At 49.6% G+C, this 18944-nt stretch overlaps 1 protein-coding gene and 1 long non-coding RNA gene across 4 annotated transcripts; one reads left to right on the top strand and one right to left on the bottom strand.

Moving 5' to 3' along the window:
• Positions 1-231: 231 nt before the first annotated feature.
• Positions 232-15372, top strand: TSKS (testis specific serine kinase substrate). 3 transcript variants are annotated; one of them, XM_072757314.1, is made up of 11 exons: positions 232-530; positions 973-1198; positions 9865-9960; positions 10185-10268; positions 10612-10695; positions 11230-11516; positions 12251-12445; positions 12886-13059; positions 13755-13890; positions 14934-15090; positions 15193-15372. In XM_072757314.1, the coding sequence occupies exons 1-10, from the start codon at positions 361-363 to the stop codon at positions 15060-15062; spliced, it is 1581 nt and encodes a 526-aa protein (XP_072613415.1). In that variant the 5' UTR covers positions 232-360; the 3' UTR covers positions 15063-15090; positions 15193-15372. The 3 variants fall into 3 exon arrangements, with proteins under 3 accessions (XP_072613415.1, XP_025869867.1, XP_072613414.1); XM_026014082.2 differs by having other exon boundaries at positions 361-530; positions 14934-15058; XM_072757313.1 differs by having other exon boundaries at positions 361-530; positions 14891-15058.
• LOC140598849 (uncharacterized) lies at positions 6524-12263 on the bottom strand. Its single transcript, XR_012001411.1, has 3 exons — positions 12170-12263; positions 9842-9911; positions 6524-8175 (listed from the first exon to the last, which is right to left on the bottom strand). It is a non-coding gene; the product is annotated as an uncharacterized lncRNA (long non-coding RNA).
• Positions 15373-18944: the final 3572 nt, after the last annotated feature.

The following is an 18944-nucleotide window of genomic DNA, read 5'->3' as shown; positions in this document are numbered from 1 at the left end:
TACATGAAAAATCAAGTATGAATAGGGGGCTGGGTCACCCCATAGGCTTAGGGGAAGGGAAGTTGAACGCCTCCCAAGAACCAGGGGGCCCATCCACTGTAAGTTCCAGAACAAATCCATTGCAGTTCTAACAGAAGGGACATATCTGGTAGAGCTGGAAGTGTTCATGGAGACCCCGGGAGAACATGCTGGTTGCCTTTCTCTACTCCTACGCACCCCCCCCCCCTCTTTACTGGAGCCCAGTGGTTGGGTCCTTTATGAGGCAGGCTGGTGGGAGTCAGGGACTTTGAGGGTTAGTGATCAGAGTAGGTGGAGAGTCTCAGAGGAAGGAGCCCCGGGGAGCAGGGCCACCCACACACCATGGCGAGCGTGGTCGTGAAGACAATCTGGCAGTCCAAAGAGATCCATGAGGCTGGGGACCCCCCTGCGGGGGTCGAGAGCCGCGCCCAACTGGTCCCTGAGGCTCCTGGGGGGGTGACCACCCCGGCCAAGGGGATCACGAAGAAAAAGAAGGCCGTGTCGTTCCACGGGTGGGTTTGTCGCACCCTGTCGGGGACGGTCCTAGCGCCCAGCACTGCCTCCAACAGAGCACGAGTCCCACCGTGGGTGCTGGAGGAAGGGGAGGGGGAGAAGAGGAGGGGGCAGAGGAGGGGCAGACAAGAGGGTGGTGGCAGAGGAGACATAGTGTGGGAGGTAGAGAGGAAGAAGGTAGTGGGGATGGAGGGAGGGAGGGAAAGGTCAGTGGGGAAGAGAAGACTCAGGAAGAGGAGCGAGGACAAAGGGAGGGAGAAGAAAGTAGGCAGTGGGGGTGGAGAAGACAGAAGAAATTAGGCAGCGGGGACAGAGGAGGAAGAAGAAAGTGGATGGTGAAGTGGGAGTCGAAGAGAGCAGGGGGTGGGGAGACAGGGAGGCAGAAGAGGCCATACCCACCAGGGCTGCCTCTTGAGCACCCTCCCTGTTTCTTCTCCCCAGGGTGGAGCCTCGGATGTCCCATGAGCCAATGCACTGGTGCCTGAACCTCAAACGGTCCTCGGCCTGCACCAATGTGTCACTGCTCAACCTGGCTGCTGTGGAGCCCACTGACTCCTCAGGGACAGACTCAATCACAGAAGACAGTGGCTCGCTTGCACTGCCGGTGCCCCCTGCCTCTCCCACCCCACCCTGGGCTTCAGATGACCCAGACATCACGGAAATACTGGTGAGGGACCCTAGCTGGGGAAGATGAGGGTCTTCACCCTGGTGCTAGGCAAATGCTGGGATGGAGCTGGTGGGGGTGGGGTCTTCTTGACATGGAATGGGAAGGTTCTGGTTACCCTCGAGGCCCAGAACTGCCTCCTCCACCCCTAATGACCAGCTGTGACTCAGTTCCATCCTGGGTGAATGATGCTCATTGCCTAAGAATTGGTCTTTAGTTCATCTACTCACTTCCACATGTCCTGGGTGAGGCTGGAGTCACAGATGGGAGTTAGGCCTGGTTCCTGAGCGTGGGGAGCTCCTAGTCTGGTGGGGGCGACAGAGACAGACTGGAGTGATACATTTCCATAATGAAGCTAACACTGGGTATCCCAGAGAAGGGCCACTCAAACCAGGCAGGGAATATCAGGGAATGCTTCCTGGACAAGGGAGTGCTGGACTTGGACTTTGATGGTAGAGTAAGAGTTCTCCAAGGGGATCCCCTAAGAATCTGAGGCAAAGCTAGGAGGTGAGCAAGATCTAAGAGGATTTCAAGGATTCCTGGCTAGACAATAGAATGGATACATTTTGATCCTTTGACTTCCCTGCCAACCTCCACCCCAGCCAGGTTCCCTGAACTGGGCTTGACATGGACTCTGAGAATGACATGAAAATAATCATGGTCGTAATGATGCTAATCAGATTCACTAGCATTTACTGATCACTTTCTGTGTTCCGGGAGCCTCAGTTTCCCCATCTGTAACATAGAAATGGTTGCATTTGTTCCTTCAACAACTATATCTTGAACATCTATGATGCGCCAGGAACTGGCGTAGGAGTGGGAAATATAGCAAGACAGAGTTCTGGATGTAACCACACCCACTTCATAAGGTTGTCATGACAATGAAGTGGCGCTCCTGCATGTAAAATGTTTAGCACATTAGCCAACTGTGAGCACAGAGTAAGTGCTGCTTATTGTTATTACTTATCCCCATTTCACAGATAAAGCTATTGAGGCCTAAGAAAGGTTAGATAGCATGGCCAAGGTCACATAGCTTGTAAGTAGTGGAGGCAGACTTAGGAGTTGGGGGGCACCTTGGATGCACTCATTGGGGCAGCAGAGGCCACTGTGGGAGTCCTGGAAATGGTAGTCTTGGCCCAGCTGGCCATGACCAAGGCCATGCTTCCTGGAAAAGGCAACAAATAAGCTGGATCTTGAAGATAAGGAAGGTGTTCCCCTAAGCAGAAGACAAGGAATGGTGTTCTAGCTAGCTGGAACAGCAAGTGCAAAGGGGCAGGGGTTTATTTATTTATTTATAAAAGATTTTATTTATTTATTCATGAGAGACACAGAGAAAGAGAGGCAGAGACATAGGCAGAGGGAGAAGCAGGCTCCTTACAGGGAACCCAGTGTGGGACTCGATCGCTGGACCCTGAGCCAAAGGCAAACGCTCAACCCTGAGCTGAAGGCAGATGCTCCACCACTGAGCCACCCAGGCATCCCTATTTATTTTTTTCAAATTAACATATAATGTATTGTTGGTTTCAGAGGTAGAGATCAGTGATTCATCAGTTGCATATAACACTCAGTGCTCACTAGACCACGTGCCCTCCTTAATGTCCATCACCCAGGTACCCCATCCCCCACCTACCTCCTCTCCAATGATCCTCATTTTCTTTCCTGTGATTAAGAGTATCATACGGTTTGTCTCCCTCTCTGATTTTGTCTTATTTGTTCCTCTCTTCCCCTATGATCCTCTGTTTTGTTTCTTAAATTCCACATGTGAGTGAGATCATATGATAATGGTCTTTCTCTGATTGATTTACTTTGCTTACCATAATACCATCCATATCATTGAAATGACAAGATTTTTTTTGATGGCTGAGTAGTAATCCATTGTGTATATAGACCACATCTTCTTTATCCATTCATCTCTGTCAATGGACATCTGGGCTCTTTCCATAGTTTGGCTATTGTGGACATTGCTTCTAATAGACAATGGGGTGCAGGTTCCCCTTCGGATCACTACATCTGTATCTTTTTTTTTTTTTTAAGATTTTATTTATTCATAGAGACGCAGAGAGAGAGAGAGAGGTAGAGACAGCAGCAGGCACCATGCAGAGAGCCTGACGTGGGACTTGATCCAGGGTCTCCGGGATCACACCCTGGGCTGCAGGTGGCACTAAACCGCTGTGCCACCAGGGCTGCCCTGTATCTTTGGGGTAAATCCTTAGTAGTGCAATTGCTGGGCCGTAGGGAAGCTCTATTTTCAACTTTCTGAGGAACCTCCATACTCTTCTTCAGAGCAACTACACCAGCTTGCATTCCCACTAACAGTGGAAGAGGATTCCCCTTTTTCCACATCCTTGCCAACATCCGTCATTTCCTGATTTGTTAATTTTAGCCATTGTGACTGTGTGAGGTGGTATTTCATCATGATTTTGATTTCTATTTCCCTGATGCCGAGTGATGTTGAGCATTTTGTCATGTGTTTGTTGAAAGGTAGGGATTTAAAGGGCCAGGAGTAGGGGAATAACTACAAACTGATCTATGGGGCTGGAGTGTGGCGTGTGAGAGAGATGAGGCCAGAGTGGGGAGGGGAGAGGTCACACAAGCTGAGAAGTGTGGATGCACTTCTGAGGGCAATGGGGAGCCATTGAGGGTTTCTGGGTAGGGGAGAGGAACAGTTCAGGAGAGGAGTTTTGAGTCCAGTCCCTTTAGTGAGCACCCACTATGTCCTGGGCACTGTGTCATGTCCCTGTGATAGGGATCTTCCCCTAGAAGTTCTGTCAGGGAAATGGTATAATTAGCAGGGTTTTGTTTTTTTTTTAAAGATTTTATTTATTTATTCATGAGAGACAGAGAGAGAGAGAGAGAGAGAGAGAGAGGCAGAGGGAGAAGCAGGCTCCACGCAGGGAGCCCAATGTGGGACTTGATCCCAGGTCTCCAGGATCATGCCCTGGGCTGAAGGGGGTGCTAAACCGCTGGGCTAATTAGCAGTTTAAAGATGAAAACAAAAATACCAGGTACAGAGAGGTGGAGTGAACTTCGCAAGGTAGGAAATCCGGTAGGAGACACGGCCAGTTCTAGAAGCCAGGTGATGTGAGAGAGAGGTCCTTTCTTTTTCTAGAAGACTCCTCTGCAGCTGGTGTGGGGATGTTTGGTAAGCGGAGGCTGGAGGCAGGGAGGCGGGACAGGAGGTTGGGCGAGGGTCCAGAATAGAAGGGCCAGATGGAGAGAAGGAAACAGGGTAGAGAGAGTCCTGGTGGGACGCCTGCCCTGGGAGACATCTCTCCCAGACAGATCAGTGTCCTCCCTCTCTGCAAGCATTTCTCAGGCAGTACCTGCAGAGGTCTGCCTCCCACCAGAGCTGCTTCTGAGTCACTACATTCCCCAGCAGACTGTAACACCCAGGGAAGAGCCCCAGGGCCAGGGAGCTCCCTATAGGGTTGCAGGGATGCATCAGCCTCTGAGGGGGTTGAGGCTCCTTCTCTGTGAAATGGAAAAGTAATGGTGGCCAACACCCAGGGGTATGGGCAGAGCAGGGACAGTGTGGACAGCAAGAGCACATCCTGGCTCTCAGCACCTGAGCTACATCAGGAGAGGCTGCTGGAGACAGGTAGAGAGAGGGGCGCAGAGACCCAGGGAGAGAGGGGGCCAGAGATCCAGAGTGGGGAGGACAGAGACCCAGAGAAAGGGGGACAGAGGCCCGGGAGGGGGGACAGAAACCCAGAGGGAGGGGGACAGATAGAGACTCAGAGACAGAGGGGCAAGGACCCAGAGAGAGGGAAGAGAATTGGGTGCTTGGAGACTGTGGTTGAGATGACAAGTCCGAGACTGGACAGAGAATAGCAGAACGTGAAGCAAGACAGCTTGCTGTCTCCTGTCTTAAGCTCTGACACCTTTATGAGGCCAGAGGAGGAACTGAGATGGCGGTCGTGCTTTCAGTGAATCAAAGCAATGATGCAGAAGGCAGGGCTCTTGACTTCGGCTTGGGACTTGTCGTGCTGCCTGCAGAATTCCTGGAGGCTGCTGTAGATGGTGGTGCTAGGCCTCTTCTTGCTAATTCCTGCCCTGCTGTCATTATTTTTTAACAATGCTGACACTCATCACTGAGGTCGCCTTATTGATCATACCATCTGGTTGATCCTTCCTCACTGCCATCTGGGCCAAGGTACCATCATTCCCATTTTATAAGAAAGAAAATTGAAGCAGGCTCAGAGTGAGGGGGCTGGACTGCTGAGTTGTAGCCTATGATGGCATGGAGGGATTTGTCCCCATCTCTGGCTCCCCCTCACCATCATGCCATTCACTTCTCAGCCAGGGCTGACAGGCTCTACTGTCACCACGCCCTGATCTACTCTCTGTGAAGCTGAAGCACCTCCAGGGTCTATTCCAAAGAGCCTTTCTGGGCAGGCCTGTGCTCCTCCCAACAGCAGCCCATCTGTGACACAGAGGCAAAGTCTCCTCCCTGAGGTTGTACAACTACTAAGTAGGAGAACTGAGTTGATCCCAGTACCTGCTTTCCTTGTTTCCCAGAATGGTTACAGGAAGCCCAAGATCTTCTGGGTATTCAGTTAAAAATATCATTTTGTGTATTGGTTAGCTATCGCTGTGAAACAAATTATCCTCGAACTTAACCAACCTGGAATGGCATAGCTTAGCAGTTCTGAGTCAGGGACACTCATGAAGTTGGGAGTCAAAATTTCAGTAGAGGCTACAGCCATCTGAAGGCTTGCCTGGAGCTGGGGTTGCACATCCACATTCACATGGCTTTTAGCGGGAGACTCATTACCTTGCCCCATGGGCCTCCCCACAAGTGGCTGCTTATAACATGGCAGTTACTCCCCAGAGCGAGAGAGGGCAAGCAGGAAGCCATGGTTTTTTTGTTTTTGTTTTTGTTTTATGAACTAGTCTGTGAAATCACACACCATCATGCCAGCCTTCTGTTTACTAGGTGTGAGAGTCACTAAGTCCAGCTCACATTCAAGTGAAGGGGAGAAGGATCCTCATTTTAAAGGAATGTCAAGGAATTTGTGGACATATCTCAAAACATATTTTGTGGGTTTTTTTTTTTTTTTGTACAAACCATTCATCGGGATGTGGATGTTCCCTTCTATTTCCAGTTGATGAGTGTTTTTTTTTTTTTTTTTTTAATTTTTTTATTTATTTATTTATTTATGATAGTTATAGAGAGAGAGAGAAAGAGAGGCAGAGACACAGGCGGAGGGAGAAGCAGGCTCCATGTACCGGGAGCCTGATGTGGGATTCGATCCCGGGTCTCCAGGATCGCGCCCTGGGCCAAAGGCAGGCGCCAAACCGCTGCGCCACCCAGGGATCCCCTGATGAGTGTTATGAAGGTGTGTTGGATTTTGTCAAATGCTTTTCCTGTCTACTGACATGACTGTGTGTTTTTCCTTTTTATTCTATTTAATATTGTTTTACAGTGATTTCCATATGGTTTTAAAAATTAATTTTCAGGAAGCCTGTTTGGCTCAGCAGTTGGGCACCTGCCTTTGGCTCAGGTCGTGATCCTGGGATCTGGGATCAAGTCCCACATCAGGCTCCCTGTGAGGGGCTTGCTTCTCCCTCTGCCTGTATCTCTGCCTCTCTCTCTGTCTCTCATGAATAAATAAATAAATAAAAAATTTTTTAAAATTAAAATTAATTTTCATGTTAATCACATTTGCATTCGTAAGATAAATCTTACTTGGTTGGTCATGGTGTAAATTCTTGTTTTTATGCTGCTGGATCTGGCTTGCTAGTCTTTTGTTGAGGATTTTGTAGCTGTATTCAGAAGGGATATTGACTTCTAGTTTTATTTTTTTTGTAATGTCTTTGGTTCTGGTATTAGGGTAACACTGGCCACATAGAAAGAGTTACGAACTACACTCTCCCCTTCTGTTTTTGAAGAGTTTGAGTTGCATTGGTAGCAGTTCTTTCCTAAATGACTGGTAAAATTCACTAGTGAAGCCATCTGGTACTGGGCTTTTCTTTGTTGGAACTCAATCTCTTTGTGGGTCTCTTCAGATGTCCCATTTTTTTTTTTTTGAATCGCTTTTGATAGTTTGTGTGTTTCTAGGAATTTTCCTGTTTCATTGAAATAATCAAACTTGATGGTACACAGCTGTTCATAGTATTTGCTTCTAAAAAATATGTTGGGGCATCTGGGTGGCTCAGTTGGTTAAGTATCCAACTCTTGATTTCAGATCAGGTCATGATATGGAATTGAGCCCCGCATCAGGCTCTGCTCTCAACAGAGTCCTGCTTGTCCCTCTCTCCCTTTCTCCTCTAAAATAGAGAAACAAAGATAATAAGAATTTTATTTTTAAGCAATCTCTACACCCAACGTGGGGCTCAAACTCACAACCCTGAGATCAAGAGTCACACATTCTAGTGACTGAGCCAGCCAGGCACTCTGTTCACAGTATTCTCTGATAGTTCTTTTTCTTCCCCCAAGCTTGGTAGCAACGTGCCCTCTTTCCTTCCTTTTAGTAATTTGAGTCTTCTCTTCTGTGGCCAGTCTTGCTATAGATCTGTCAATTGTGTTGATCTTTAAAAAAAAAAAACAAAACTTCCAGTTTTGTTAGATTCCATCTATTCTCAATTTCATTATTTCTGCACTCCAGTCTTTATTGCTTCCTTCTGTTAGCTTCGAGTTTGTCTTGCTCTTCTTTCTCTAGTTTCTTAAGGAGGAAAGTTAGCTTATTAACTCTGAATTCTTTCTTCTTTTTTGAAGACGTTTAGAGCTGTAGATTTCTCTCCAAGTACTGCTTTCACTGCAACATGATATTGTCTCTTTCCTACAGTGGAGGAAATTGTTCTCTTCTCTCTTTGTGTATTGGCTCACCAACTGTCAGAGAAACCAAAGGAACTGGCTTAAGCAAGATAGTTTATCTCTCACATAAAAGTCTTAACAAGCATAGCAGGCTTGCTCTTCAAATGCAGCAGGCTCCAGGTTCCTGTGTTCTGGTGGTTCAGATACTAAGTCACAAGTTTGGCTGCAGTGACAAAAAAAACACAAAGTAGCACAGGTTAAGGAAGGTGGAAGATGTTCTCTCTCACTTGGTAGTCTTTATAAGTGATTGGAATTTGAGCACAGCAGCTCCACCAGGGTTGGGGATTCAGGCTTCTGTCTTGTTGCATCCTCCAACTAATCCAAAATGGTTGCTCTGCCTTTAGCCATCAACTTTGCATTCTCGCCATTATTTATGAATAAATGAATGTTTTTTTTAAAAAAAGGGAAGAGGATAGAAATTGCCTATGTGATTGCTACTTACATCCCATTGGCTGAAACTTTTTTATACTGCCTCAGCTGCAAGGGAGTCTGGGAAATGTAGTCTTTGGCTGGATAATCACATGGCTGGGCTGATTCTTCTTTATTTTTTTTTTTTTTAATTTTTTTTTTTATTCTTTATTTATGATAGTCATACAGAGAGAGAGAGAGGCAGAGACACAGGCAGAGGGAGAAGCAGGCTCCATGCACGGGGAGCCCAACGTGGGATTCGATCCCGGGTCTCCAGGATCGCGCCCTGGGCCAAAGGCAGGCGCCAAACCGCTGCGCCACCCAGGGATCCCGCTGATTCTTCTTTAAATGTGGAAGAGCAGAAAGTGGATCCTGCCATGCGCAGCCCCCTTGAGCCACAGTTTGCTTGGCATGAGTTGCAAAGCATTTTCTGAGTTGACTACAATGATCAGAGGCTGAGGGATGTCACGATTTAAAACAAAGGCTCTGGGTTTAAATTCTGGAAAAGCCATCTCATGTGCTGTGTACAGGGGCAGTGCTTCTCTAAGTCTTATTTTCCTCACTTGCCAAATGAGCCAAATAACCTCAAGAGGTGTGGCTTTGAGGAATAAAAGGGAAAAGGTTTGTGTTTGGCCTGGTGTATAATAAGTGCTTATACCCAGAAAGTGGGTTATCTTAAAATATTTTTTTCCAGTTCCTGGAGAGAAAGAGCATGTGTTTTAATAGTTTTTTTTTTTTTTAATTTTTAATTTATTTAGTAGAGACACAGAGAGGCAGAGACATAGGCAGAGGGAGAAGCAGGCTCCCTGCGGGGAGCCTGATGCAGGACTCGATCCCAGGATCCTGGGATCATGACCTGAGCCAAAGGTAGACTTTCAGCCATTGAGCCACCTAGGTGTCCCTTAACAGTTTATTCATGTCTGTGGATCTCAAGGCCATTTATCTCTGTTTGGTTGAGACCATCCTTCTTCTCCCCTGTGTCTGTCTGAGTGCTACTGCGATGCCCCCCTCTCCTGGATCTTACTTCTTTTCCTTCCATCCCACCAAGCAGAAAATGAGTCTAACTACCTAGTTTTACAGAGTAGGGCTACCAAGAATCAAAGAGAGGCAGTCCCTGGCACCTGGGTGGCTCAGTGGTTACACATCTATCTTTGGCTCAGGTCATGATCCTGGGGTCCTGGGATTGAGTCCCACATTGGGATCCCTGCAGGGAGCCTGTTTCTCCCTCTGCGTATGTCTCTGCCTCTCTCTCTCGTGAACAAATAAATAAATAAATCTTAAAAAAACAAAAACAAAGAGGAGCAGCCCTGGCCCGAGCTACCACTGTTCCAGGGCAGAATCGAAGGGTAAACCCAGCCTCCTCCCAGGTCTTAACCTTCTTCCTGGGACTGCAGGGTGCTCCCACACACCCACTGACCCACCTTCTTTTCTCATTCTTCCCCAGAGCGGGGTCAACAGTGGATTGGTCCGCGCCAAAGACTCCATCACCAGCTTGAAGGAAAAGACCACCAGGGTTAACCAGCATGTGCAGACGCTGCAGGTGTGGGGACCCCTCCCCCACAACACCTCTTCTTCCTGTTCCTCAGCCAAGTTCCCCTCTTCTAGATTTCCTCCAACTCGGTGTATCCACAGCCTGGGTTGAGACAGTTGAGGCTCAGAAGAAGGGAAGGGGACCTTCCCAGGCCCAGCATCTCCTCCCGGGGGTGGGGGGGTGCTTCCTGTGGCCCTTGGCTAGGCTAACCTCTCCTCCCTTCTGTGCTCCAGAGTGAGTGTTCTGTGCTCAGTGAGAATCTAGAAAGAAGACGGCAAGAAGCAGAGGAACTGGAAGGGTACTGTAGTCAACTCAAGGTGAGTCGCTGGTAGGCAAGAGCAGGATGGGGAGATGGGAGTGGAAGTAGGAAGAAGAGGAGGGCAGGAAAAAATGTGAGGAGGCACAGAGTCACAGACAGGAGAGAGGTGGAAGTGGAAAAGTAGCATGGGAGGGGGTCGATGGAGGAACCCATCCCTTAAGTCAAGGGAACCAGGTGGATAAGGGACAGACCAATGGGCAGAAGGCAGACTTTCCGAGAAGCGGGTGTGTCTTGAGTGAGGGGTTGGAGCCTATATGGAACTAGCGACTAGCAAGGGTAAGGGTTGGGAGGCAGAACTGGAATGGGAAGGCAGGGCCCCCCGCCCTGGTGTCCTGACCCAGGAGAACTGCCGGAAGGTGACCCGGTCGGTGGAAGATGCTGAAATAAAAACCAACGTCCTGAAGCAGAACTCTGCCCTGCTGGAGGTGAGGAGGGGATTTGGGGAAGAGGATCAGACGCTCAAGGTACTTGAGGTAGACTTCAGGTGGGACTTCCTGCCTTGCCACCCCTACCACCACACTGGCCCCTTTCACGTTCCTGGTCATGTTCCTCCACACACAAAGTCACATTCGGTGAAGCACTCGTATTGGGCTTTGTGCAGGAATGCCCGTCCTGCCCACATTCCCACTCTTCCCAAAAAAGGTTGGAAAAGCCTCAGTTGTTCTGGAAACAGGAGGGGCTGGAATTTGACACCACGGAGAACTGGAGTAGGGGTGGAGGGCTGGATGGAGACTCCAAGGTAGGCATTTGGGGATTCCAGCTAGGCTTCAGAGGGTGACAATCCTCCCTAGTGACAGCAGTTGAGGGTCCACTTAGACTTGAAGCGGGACTTCCCAATATCCTCCTCCACATCCATTTGCTTTCCAATCTCCAGGATTCATTGTGTAGATCTGGGGGTGGAGGAGGTTGTGGGAGGCAAGGGGCTGGACGCTGTAACCCTTCCTTCCTTCCCCGCCCAGGAGAAGCTGCGTTACCTCCAGCAGCAACTGCAGGATGAGACACCACGGAGGCAGGAGGCCGAGCTGCAGGAGCTGGAGCAGAAGCTGGAGGCTGGACTCTCTCGGCATGGCCTGGGCCCCACCGCCCAGTCCCCCGGCTGCTCTGGCACTCCAGGGAGTCCCGACGAACCCCCACGACCCCGCAGCATGGCCCCAGGTGGCTGGGGAATGGGGCCGCGAGCAGGGGAAGGCCCCATCATAAGCGAGCAGGAGATGCAGAAGGTCTCTGCCGGCCTTGAGGATCTGAGGCAAGTGGGAAGGGGGGGGGGAGCCTCAAGGAGCTAAAATAGGTGGGCCCGAGGATGGAACCTGGAAGATCTTAGGGGGACAGGGCCTACGCCATGGAACCTCAAAAAGTCTAGGAGGGAGTGCACTGGGTGACCTGGAAAGGCCAGACTTCAAAGAACCGAGTTTGAGTATAAGGTTGGCAGACGCAAGGTTCTCATCTGGTGAAAGTAGGGTGGGCGGGTTTGGGTAGGGGGCAGGTCCTCGGAGTCTCCAACTTCACTGGGACAAAGTTGGGGTGAGTGGTGCCCTAAAGAAGCAATGTCTGGATGGAGCTGGGGTGCAGGGCCAGGATACCAGAGAAGGGGATATTGGCAGGGTTCTTTTTTTTTTTTTTTTTTTTTTAAGATTTGTTTGTTTATTTATTTATGATAGACATGGGGGGGGCGGGGCGCAGAGACACAGGAGGAAGGAGAAGCAGGCTCCACACCGGCAGCCCGATGCGGGCCTCGATCCCGGGCCTCGATCCCGGGCCTCCAGGATCGCGCCCTGGGCCAAAGGCAGGCGCTAAACCGCTGAGCCACCCATAGGGATTCCCTATTGGCAGGGTTCTGTACGACATGGGAGGATTGCAAGGAATGGACAGGACGGGAGAATTTGGAGGCTGGGTACTCACCCAGAGCCATGGGCCGGGCGGGGCCGCTGGGCACGCGTCCAAACCCGGGCCTTGACCGGTTCTTACCTCTTCCCTCTCCAGGAGGGAAGTGTCCTCGCTGACTGCCCGCTGGCATCAGGAGGAAGGGGCGGTGCAGGAGGCCCTGCGGCTGCTTGGGGGCCTGGGCGGCAGGCTCGACGGCTTCCTGGGCCAATGGGAGCGCGCGCAGCGCGAGCAGGCGCAGACGGCACGGGGCCTGCAGGAGCTGCGGGGACGCGCGGACGAGCTGTGCACCATGTAAGAGCCAAGGCGAGTGCGAGGTCAGGGGTTGGAAGCGGGGGGGGGGGGGGGGGGGGGGTGGCCTTGAAGGAAGGGATGGGCCAATCAGCTGGGGCCTAGCGGTAGAGAGCGTGGACTGAGCTCTAATTAGAAGACAGGGGGCGTGGTCTGCCTAATAAGGACTGAAGGGCGGGGCCAAACCGAGAAGGGCCCAGGTCCATACCTTAAAAGGACAAAGGGAGGGGCCAAGTCGGACAGGGAAAGCCAATTAGAAAATAGGGAGGGGCATCCCGACACTTAAAACACAAAGGAAGGGCGAATGAGAGCAGAGAGGGGCGGGGCCGAAGTACCACAGGCTAGACAGGAACCTAGGAGCTCGGCTGATAAAGGGTGCAATGTGGAGAGGACTTTACTGTAGGAGAGGCGACCTCGCAGCACTGGTTACTCTCACACCTCAGGGTGGAGCGATCAGCAGTGTCTGTGGCTTCACTGAGGAGCGACCTGGAGGGCCTTGGCCCAGTGAAACCTATTCTGGAGGAGCTAGGGCGGCAACTTCAGAGCTCTCGAAGAGGGTCTGACCTCTCCATGAACCTGGACCGGCCGCCCCAAGGCTCCTGTGTCCGCTGTGCCAGGTAAGGGGATGGGGCCTCGCGGGGCCTGGCGCATTCTGGGTCCTGTTGAGGACAGAGCATTGAAGGAGACAGGGCACTGGCCAAGAGTGTGCTGAGGGGGGTGGGGTTCACTTTGGGAAACAGGTATCTCCATGCATTTGGGGACAGGCTAGTCCTGCTGCATTATGGGAGCCAGATTTTCCCCCTCCCTACGAAGTGATGTCAGTGTCTTGGGGAACACAAGACGTGATACATTTAGAGCATCTTGGATTTCCCATGCATTGTGGGAAGGTTGGGATGTGGTACCTGGTAGGAGACTGGGTTTCTCCGTGCATTGTGGGAAAGGTGAGACCTTGGTGCATTGGAGAACCAGGGAATAGGGTGCTTGGTCCTTATTAGGAAGTGAGGGACTTCCAATACAATATGGGATCACGTTTAACTAGTGATTGTGGGAAATTTTTTTTTTCCATGAACCGAGGGCTGTCTGGTACCCTATGGGAGTAGGAATCCCCAGGCATCGTAGGAACTACCCACACTGTGAAAATCAAAGGATACCTGATGCACTGTAGGTTGGCCCCAGTGTATGGTGGGAAGGTTGCATGGGTGTATAATGAAAGCAGGATCTGGGTGGATGGAGGCTGGGCGGTGGGGCATGGGGCATTTGGGAACAGAGTAGGGACTAGGCTTCTTACACCTGGTAACTGCCCCTCCCTCAGCCAGGGGCAACAGCTGTCCACAGAGTCCCTGCAGCAGCTGCTGGAGCGGGCACTGACCCCACTAGTGGATGAAGTGAAGCAGAAGGGCCTGGCTCCCGCCTGTCCCAGCTGCCAGAGGCTACACAAGAAGATTCTGGTACCAGGGACCATGGGCTATCAGGCCCCACTTTTCTGTCAGGGGAGTGGGAGGGGAGTCCCAGACACAAGGATACTGTTGGTGTGTGGCAGGACAGGAACCACTAAGCTGTGGGCAGCAGGTGTTTAGGGGAAACACTGGACTCTGATGGATTAGGGTGAGGAGAAGGGCAAGCAATTTGATGGTTAGTAAGTCATAGGTCAGTCATCACGGAACCCTGGGTGATGGACTTGGGCCTAAAGCACGATGATACATTAGATGACACCAGGCTATAGCTTTATGGAATATAAGCCTGATTCTCTATAGACCTTAAGAGAGACAATATGGGATCCCTGAGGACAGATAGGGGACCCAGTAAATATAGATCGTTGGAAGCTAATGCATTATGGGAAGTGGAATGAGGGCTCTTCATGAGGTCATTGCACCCCAGACTCCCACCCAATAGCTGATGGGACTTGGGGCCTGTGTACATTCTGAAATGTAGATACCTAATATATTATGGGATACTGGCCTAATGTATGATGGGGTGCAAGTTGCAGTGAGGCATTGATGTGGCAGGGTTATAGGACTGTTAGGACATGGGGCCTGGGACATTGGGGAAAATAAGGAACCAGAGCACCGAGGGCTATTATTGTAACTGAGATGCTACCTAAGAGAGAGATGTGGGGTCTTATGAATTAGGGGATATAGAAGTTCACCACATGATGGGATACTGGGCCCCAGACATATCAAATGCATGATGGCTTATGGGCATTAGGGGATAATCTGTTAGGTTCTGATTCAGTGCTTGCTGGGACATAGGAAGCCAGTACCTCAGGGGACAGACAGTTGGACAGATGCGGGCTTAGGACACAATGGCATTTGGAAAGCCAGCCTGTTGTGGGATGCTGGGGTCAGTCTCAGGCCCAAAGTATGAGGGGATGCCCTGGGGGGAGGAACATGGGCCCCATGGGCCCCATGCCCCTTGCCCTCCGCGATCCAGCTCCCCCTCCACCCCCAGCCCAGTCCAGCAAGCCCAGCCGCGCCTACACTCCTCTCCCCAGGAGCTGGAGCGCCAGGCCTTGGCCAAACACGTCAGGGCAGAGGCCCTGAGCTCCACCCTTCGGCTGGCCCAAGACGAAGCTTTGCGGGCCAAGAACCTGCTGCTGACGGACAAGATGAAGCCGGAGTGAGGAAGGAGGCTGAGGGCGTGGGAGGAGGGTGAGGTCTTGGGGAAAGGGCCTGAGTCACCCTCTTCTTGCACACCATTCCCATGGCATCTGGCCTCATCAGCACCAGCTCTCCCGACCTCTGTCATTACAGGGAGAAGGTGGCCGCTCTGGACTATCTACACTTGAAGATGTGTTCCCTCCACGATCAACTCAGCAACCTGCCACTTGAGGGGTCTACAGGGACAATGGGGGGAGGAAGTGGAGGGGGAACTCCTCCAAAACGTGGGGGCCCAACCCCTGAACAATAAATGGCCTCTCATGCTGGCATGAATTCTGTCTCCTTTTTGGCCCCTAAAGAGGGCTGCAAATTGCACACATACCATGCACTAAGCCTGCTTACTAGGACTTGATCCTGAGCCAGGGGATATCTTGGTTTCTAGAGACGTGCTGATAATGGTACAGCTCTTTGAAAAGTAAAGAAATAAGATTCTGAGGGTGCCTGGGCAGCTCAGGCAGTTGAATGTCTGCCTTTGGCTCAGGTCATGATGCTGGGGTCCTGGGATCGAGTCCCGCATTAGGCTCCCTGCTCAATGCAGTGCCTGCTTCTCCCTCTCCCTCTGTTCCTCTCCTCTGGTAGTGCTCTCTCTTTCTCTCTCATTCTCAAGCAAATAAATCTTAAAAAAAAAAAAATCAATAAGATTCTGTGGTACAGAATCCAAATGTTTTGGGCCTTCAATCCAAATGTTTTTAGAGTTATTTTTAAAATTATATATAATACTCATTTATATATTATGTATTAAATTTACTTAATATTTAAATAATCTCTATGCCCAACGTCGGGCTCAAATTTACAACCCCAAGATCAAGAGTTGCACACTCCACCAACTGAGGGAGGCAGGTGCTCCTGCAGACATATTTTGGAGAGCATGTTTAAACCACCACTGTAGGGATCCCTGGGTGGCGCAGCGGTTTGGCGCCTGCCTTTGGCCCAGGGCGCGATCCTGGAGACCCGGGATCGAATCCCACGTCGGGCTCCCGGTGCATGGAGCCTGCTTCTCCCTCTGCCTGTGTCTCTGCCTCTCTCTCTGTGTGTGACTATCATAAATAAATAAAAAATTTAAAAAAAAAAAAAAAAACCACCACTGTAATACTATTTTTTAAAGTTTAATTGAAGTATAGTATAAGCAGAAAAGTTCACAGGTTAAAAGTATAACCTGTGAATATGACAATGAATTGTCATAAAATGGATCTGTGTTTCCAACTACAACCAAGATTTAGAAACTGCATCTAATGAGCACCCACTAAAGCTCCCTCATGCCTTCTACCAATCACTACCTTTTCTGTCCACCCCAAATATAGCTCCTAGTCTTTCTTTAAAAAAAAAAAAAAAAGATTTTGTTTATTTATTCATGAGAGACACAGAGAGAGAGGCAGAGACACAGGCAGAGGAAGAAGCAGGCTCTCGATCCCAGGACCAGGGATCACGCCCTGAGCCAAAGGCAGATGCTCAACCACTGAGTTACCCAAATGCCCCTAAAATGTACTATTTTAACATTTTTTTAATATGTTAAAGATTCTAGGGGATCCCTGGGTGGCTTAGTGGTTGAGCGTCTGCATTCAGCCCAGGGCGTGATCCTAGGGTCCTGGGATCAAGTCCCACGTCGGGCTCCCTGCATGGAGCCTGCTTCTCCCTCCTGTGTCTCTGCCTCTCTCTCTCTATGTCTATCATAAATAAACAAATCTTTAAAAAAATAATAAAAGAAATAAAAAAGAAAAAAGAAATTCTAATTTTAGGCAATCTCTATACCCAACTTGGTGCTCAAACCCACAACCCTGAGATCAAGAGTTGCACATTCCTCTGACTGAGCTAGCCAGGTGTCCAGGGATTAGTGGCCTTTTAAGAAGAAACAGACTCCTCTCTCCCTCTCTCTCTCCTTTCACGATGTGAGGACACATAAGGCAACCATCTGCAAACCAGGAAGCTGACACCAGACCTGCCAGCAGTTTGATCTTGGACTTCCCAGCCTCCAGAACTCTGAGAAATAAATGTTTGTTATTTAAGCCGCCTGGTCTATGGTATTTTGTTATCTCAACCAGAACTGACTAAAATACAGAGGAAGAAATAAGGTCAGAGGGGCGCCTGGCCGGCTCAGTCAGCAGAGCATGTGACTCTTGATCTCAGGGTTGTAAGTTTGAGCTCCACATTGTATGTGTAGAGATTACATAAAAATAAAATATTTTAAAAGAAAAAAGGCCAGAAAAAAAAAATAAATAAAAGAAAAAAGGCCAGAGAAGGTAAGTTATTCACATAAGGATATGTAGTTAATGAGTGAAAGAACTTTCCTATTGCAACACATTTGTCTACTGCCAAAGCCTTCCACATTCCTCCTAGAGACAATATAGTCTAGAGATAACTGTACTCCCCTTTTCCACTTGCAAAGATATCATTTCACTAAAGCTCACACGGGTGAACAACCTAATCCCAGAATCCCAGTTTGAGGATCTGTTTCCTGAAGCAACTCTTGACACCAAGAAAAATTTGTACGCCTACTAGTAATTGGGACGCCTGGGTCACTCAGTGGTTGAGCATTTGCCTTCAGCTCAGTGCATGATCCCAGGGTCCTGGGATCAAGTTCCACATCAAGCTCCCCGCAGGGAGCCTGGTTCTCCCTCTGCCTATGTCTCTGTCTCTCTCTGTGTGTCTCTCATGAATAAATAAAATCTTTAAAAAAAAAAAAAAAAGGTAACAATTAAGACCAAACCAATAAATGTCAACTACTTCGAACATTTGATGCAGTGGTTGGTTGGATGGGTGATGGAAGACCAGAGGGGCAAAAGGGGATGGTGAGGGAAACTGGAGATTAGTTTCAGCAGGAAGCTATAACCATCCTTAGGGTAGAAGGACAGACAAATGGAGGAGGTGGTGATGTCCAGGGACTGGGGTCACCTGATTGAAGCAGAAATCACAGCAGGTCTATCTAGTAAGAGCTGTGGCCACTTCAAGAGAAGCACCCTGATGCACAGAGGGAGTAGAAGAAACGTCCTGTTGTCTGTCTCTCCATCATGTTGGTCAATCTCCAGCCAGGGCCTCCCAGTGGTTAAAGGCAGCAGAAGCTGGCTGGCATGGAGGGTTGGGGAATAGAGCCCATAGGGTCACTCTCTGTGATGTAGGGCAGATACTGAAAAAGGTAAAGAAATAAATCAGTTGTCAAACAAGAACTGTCATGTGAATGTTCTTTGAGATGCTTGTTAGACAGCCAAAAGGAGATACTGAGTATACGCTGTTGAGGTTTTTTTGTTTGTTTGTTTTTATGATAGGCACACAGTGAGAGAGAGAGCGGCAGAGACACAGGCAGAGGGAGAAGCAGGCTCCATGCACCGGGAGCCCAACGTGGGATTCGATCCCAGGTCTCCAGGATCGCGCCCTGGGCCAAAGGCAGGTGCTAAACCGCTGGGCCACCCAGGGATCCCACGCTGTTGAGTTTTAAGGAAAGTGTCTGGTGGCTCAGCTGGTTAAGCATCTGCCTTCAGATCAGGTCATGATCCCAGGGTCCTGGGATGGAGCCACCCATCAGGCCCCCTACGTGCAGAGCCTGCTTCTCCCTCTCTGTTGTTCCCCCTCCTTGTGTTTGCTCTCTCTGTCTGTCAAATAAATAAATAACATCTTTTTTTAAAAAATTGAGAGGTAGGGTCCGGATATATAAATCTGGAAATGATTGACAGTGGTAGTAGTTAAAGTCATAACATTAAATAAAATTATTGAAAAAAAAATCAATGTACACTTTTTGAAAAGAGAAAGACAACAAAACTCTCAGCCCTGTAGCAGTCCCAAAATTCAGAAACGTGGGATAAGTGGAAGAACTCTCAGTGAAGACTGAAAAGTAGGATGAAAACGCAAAGGTA

The sequence above is a fragment of the Vulpes vulpes genome, chromosome 1 (genome assembly GCF_048418805.1).
Source record: "Vulpes vulpes isolate BD-2025 chromosome 1, VulVul3, whole genome shotgun sequence".
Classification (NCBI taxonomy): Eukaryota; Metazoa; Chordata; class Mammalia; order Carnivora; family Canidae; genus Vulpes; species Vulpes vulpes.
The sequence above is the reverse complement of the archived record's forward strand: the minus strand, read 5'-3'. Positions and strand labels throughout refer to the sequence as shown.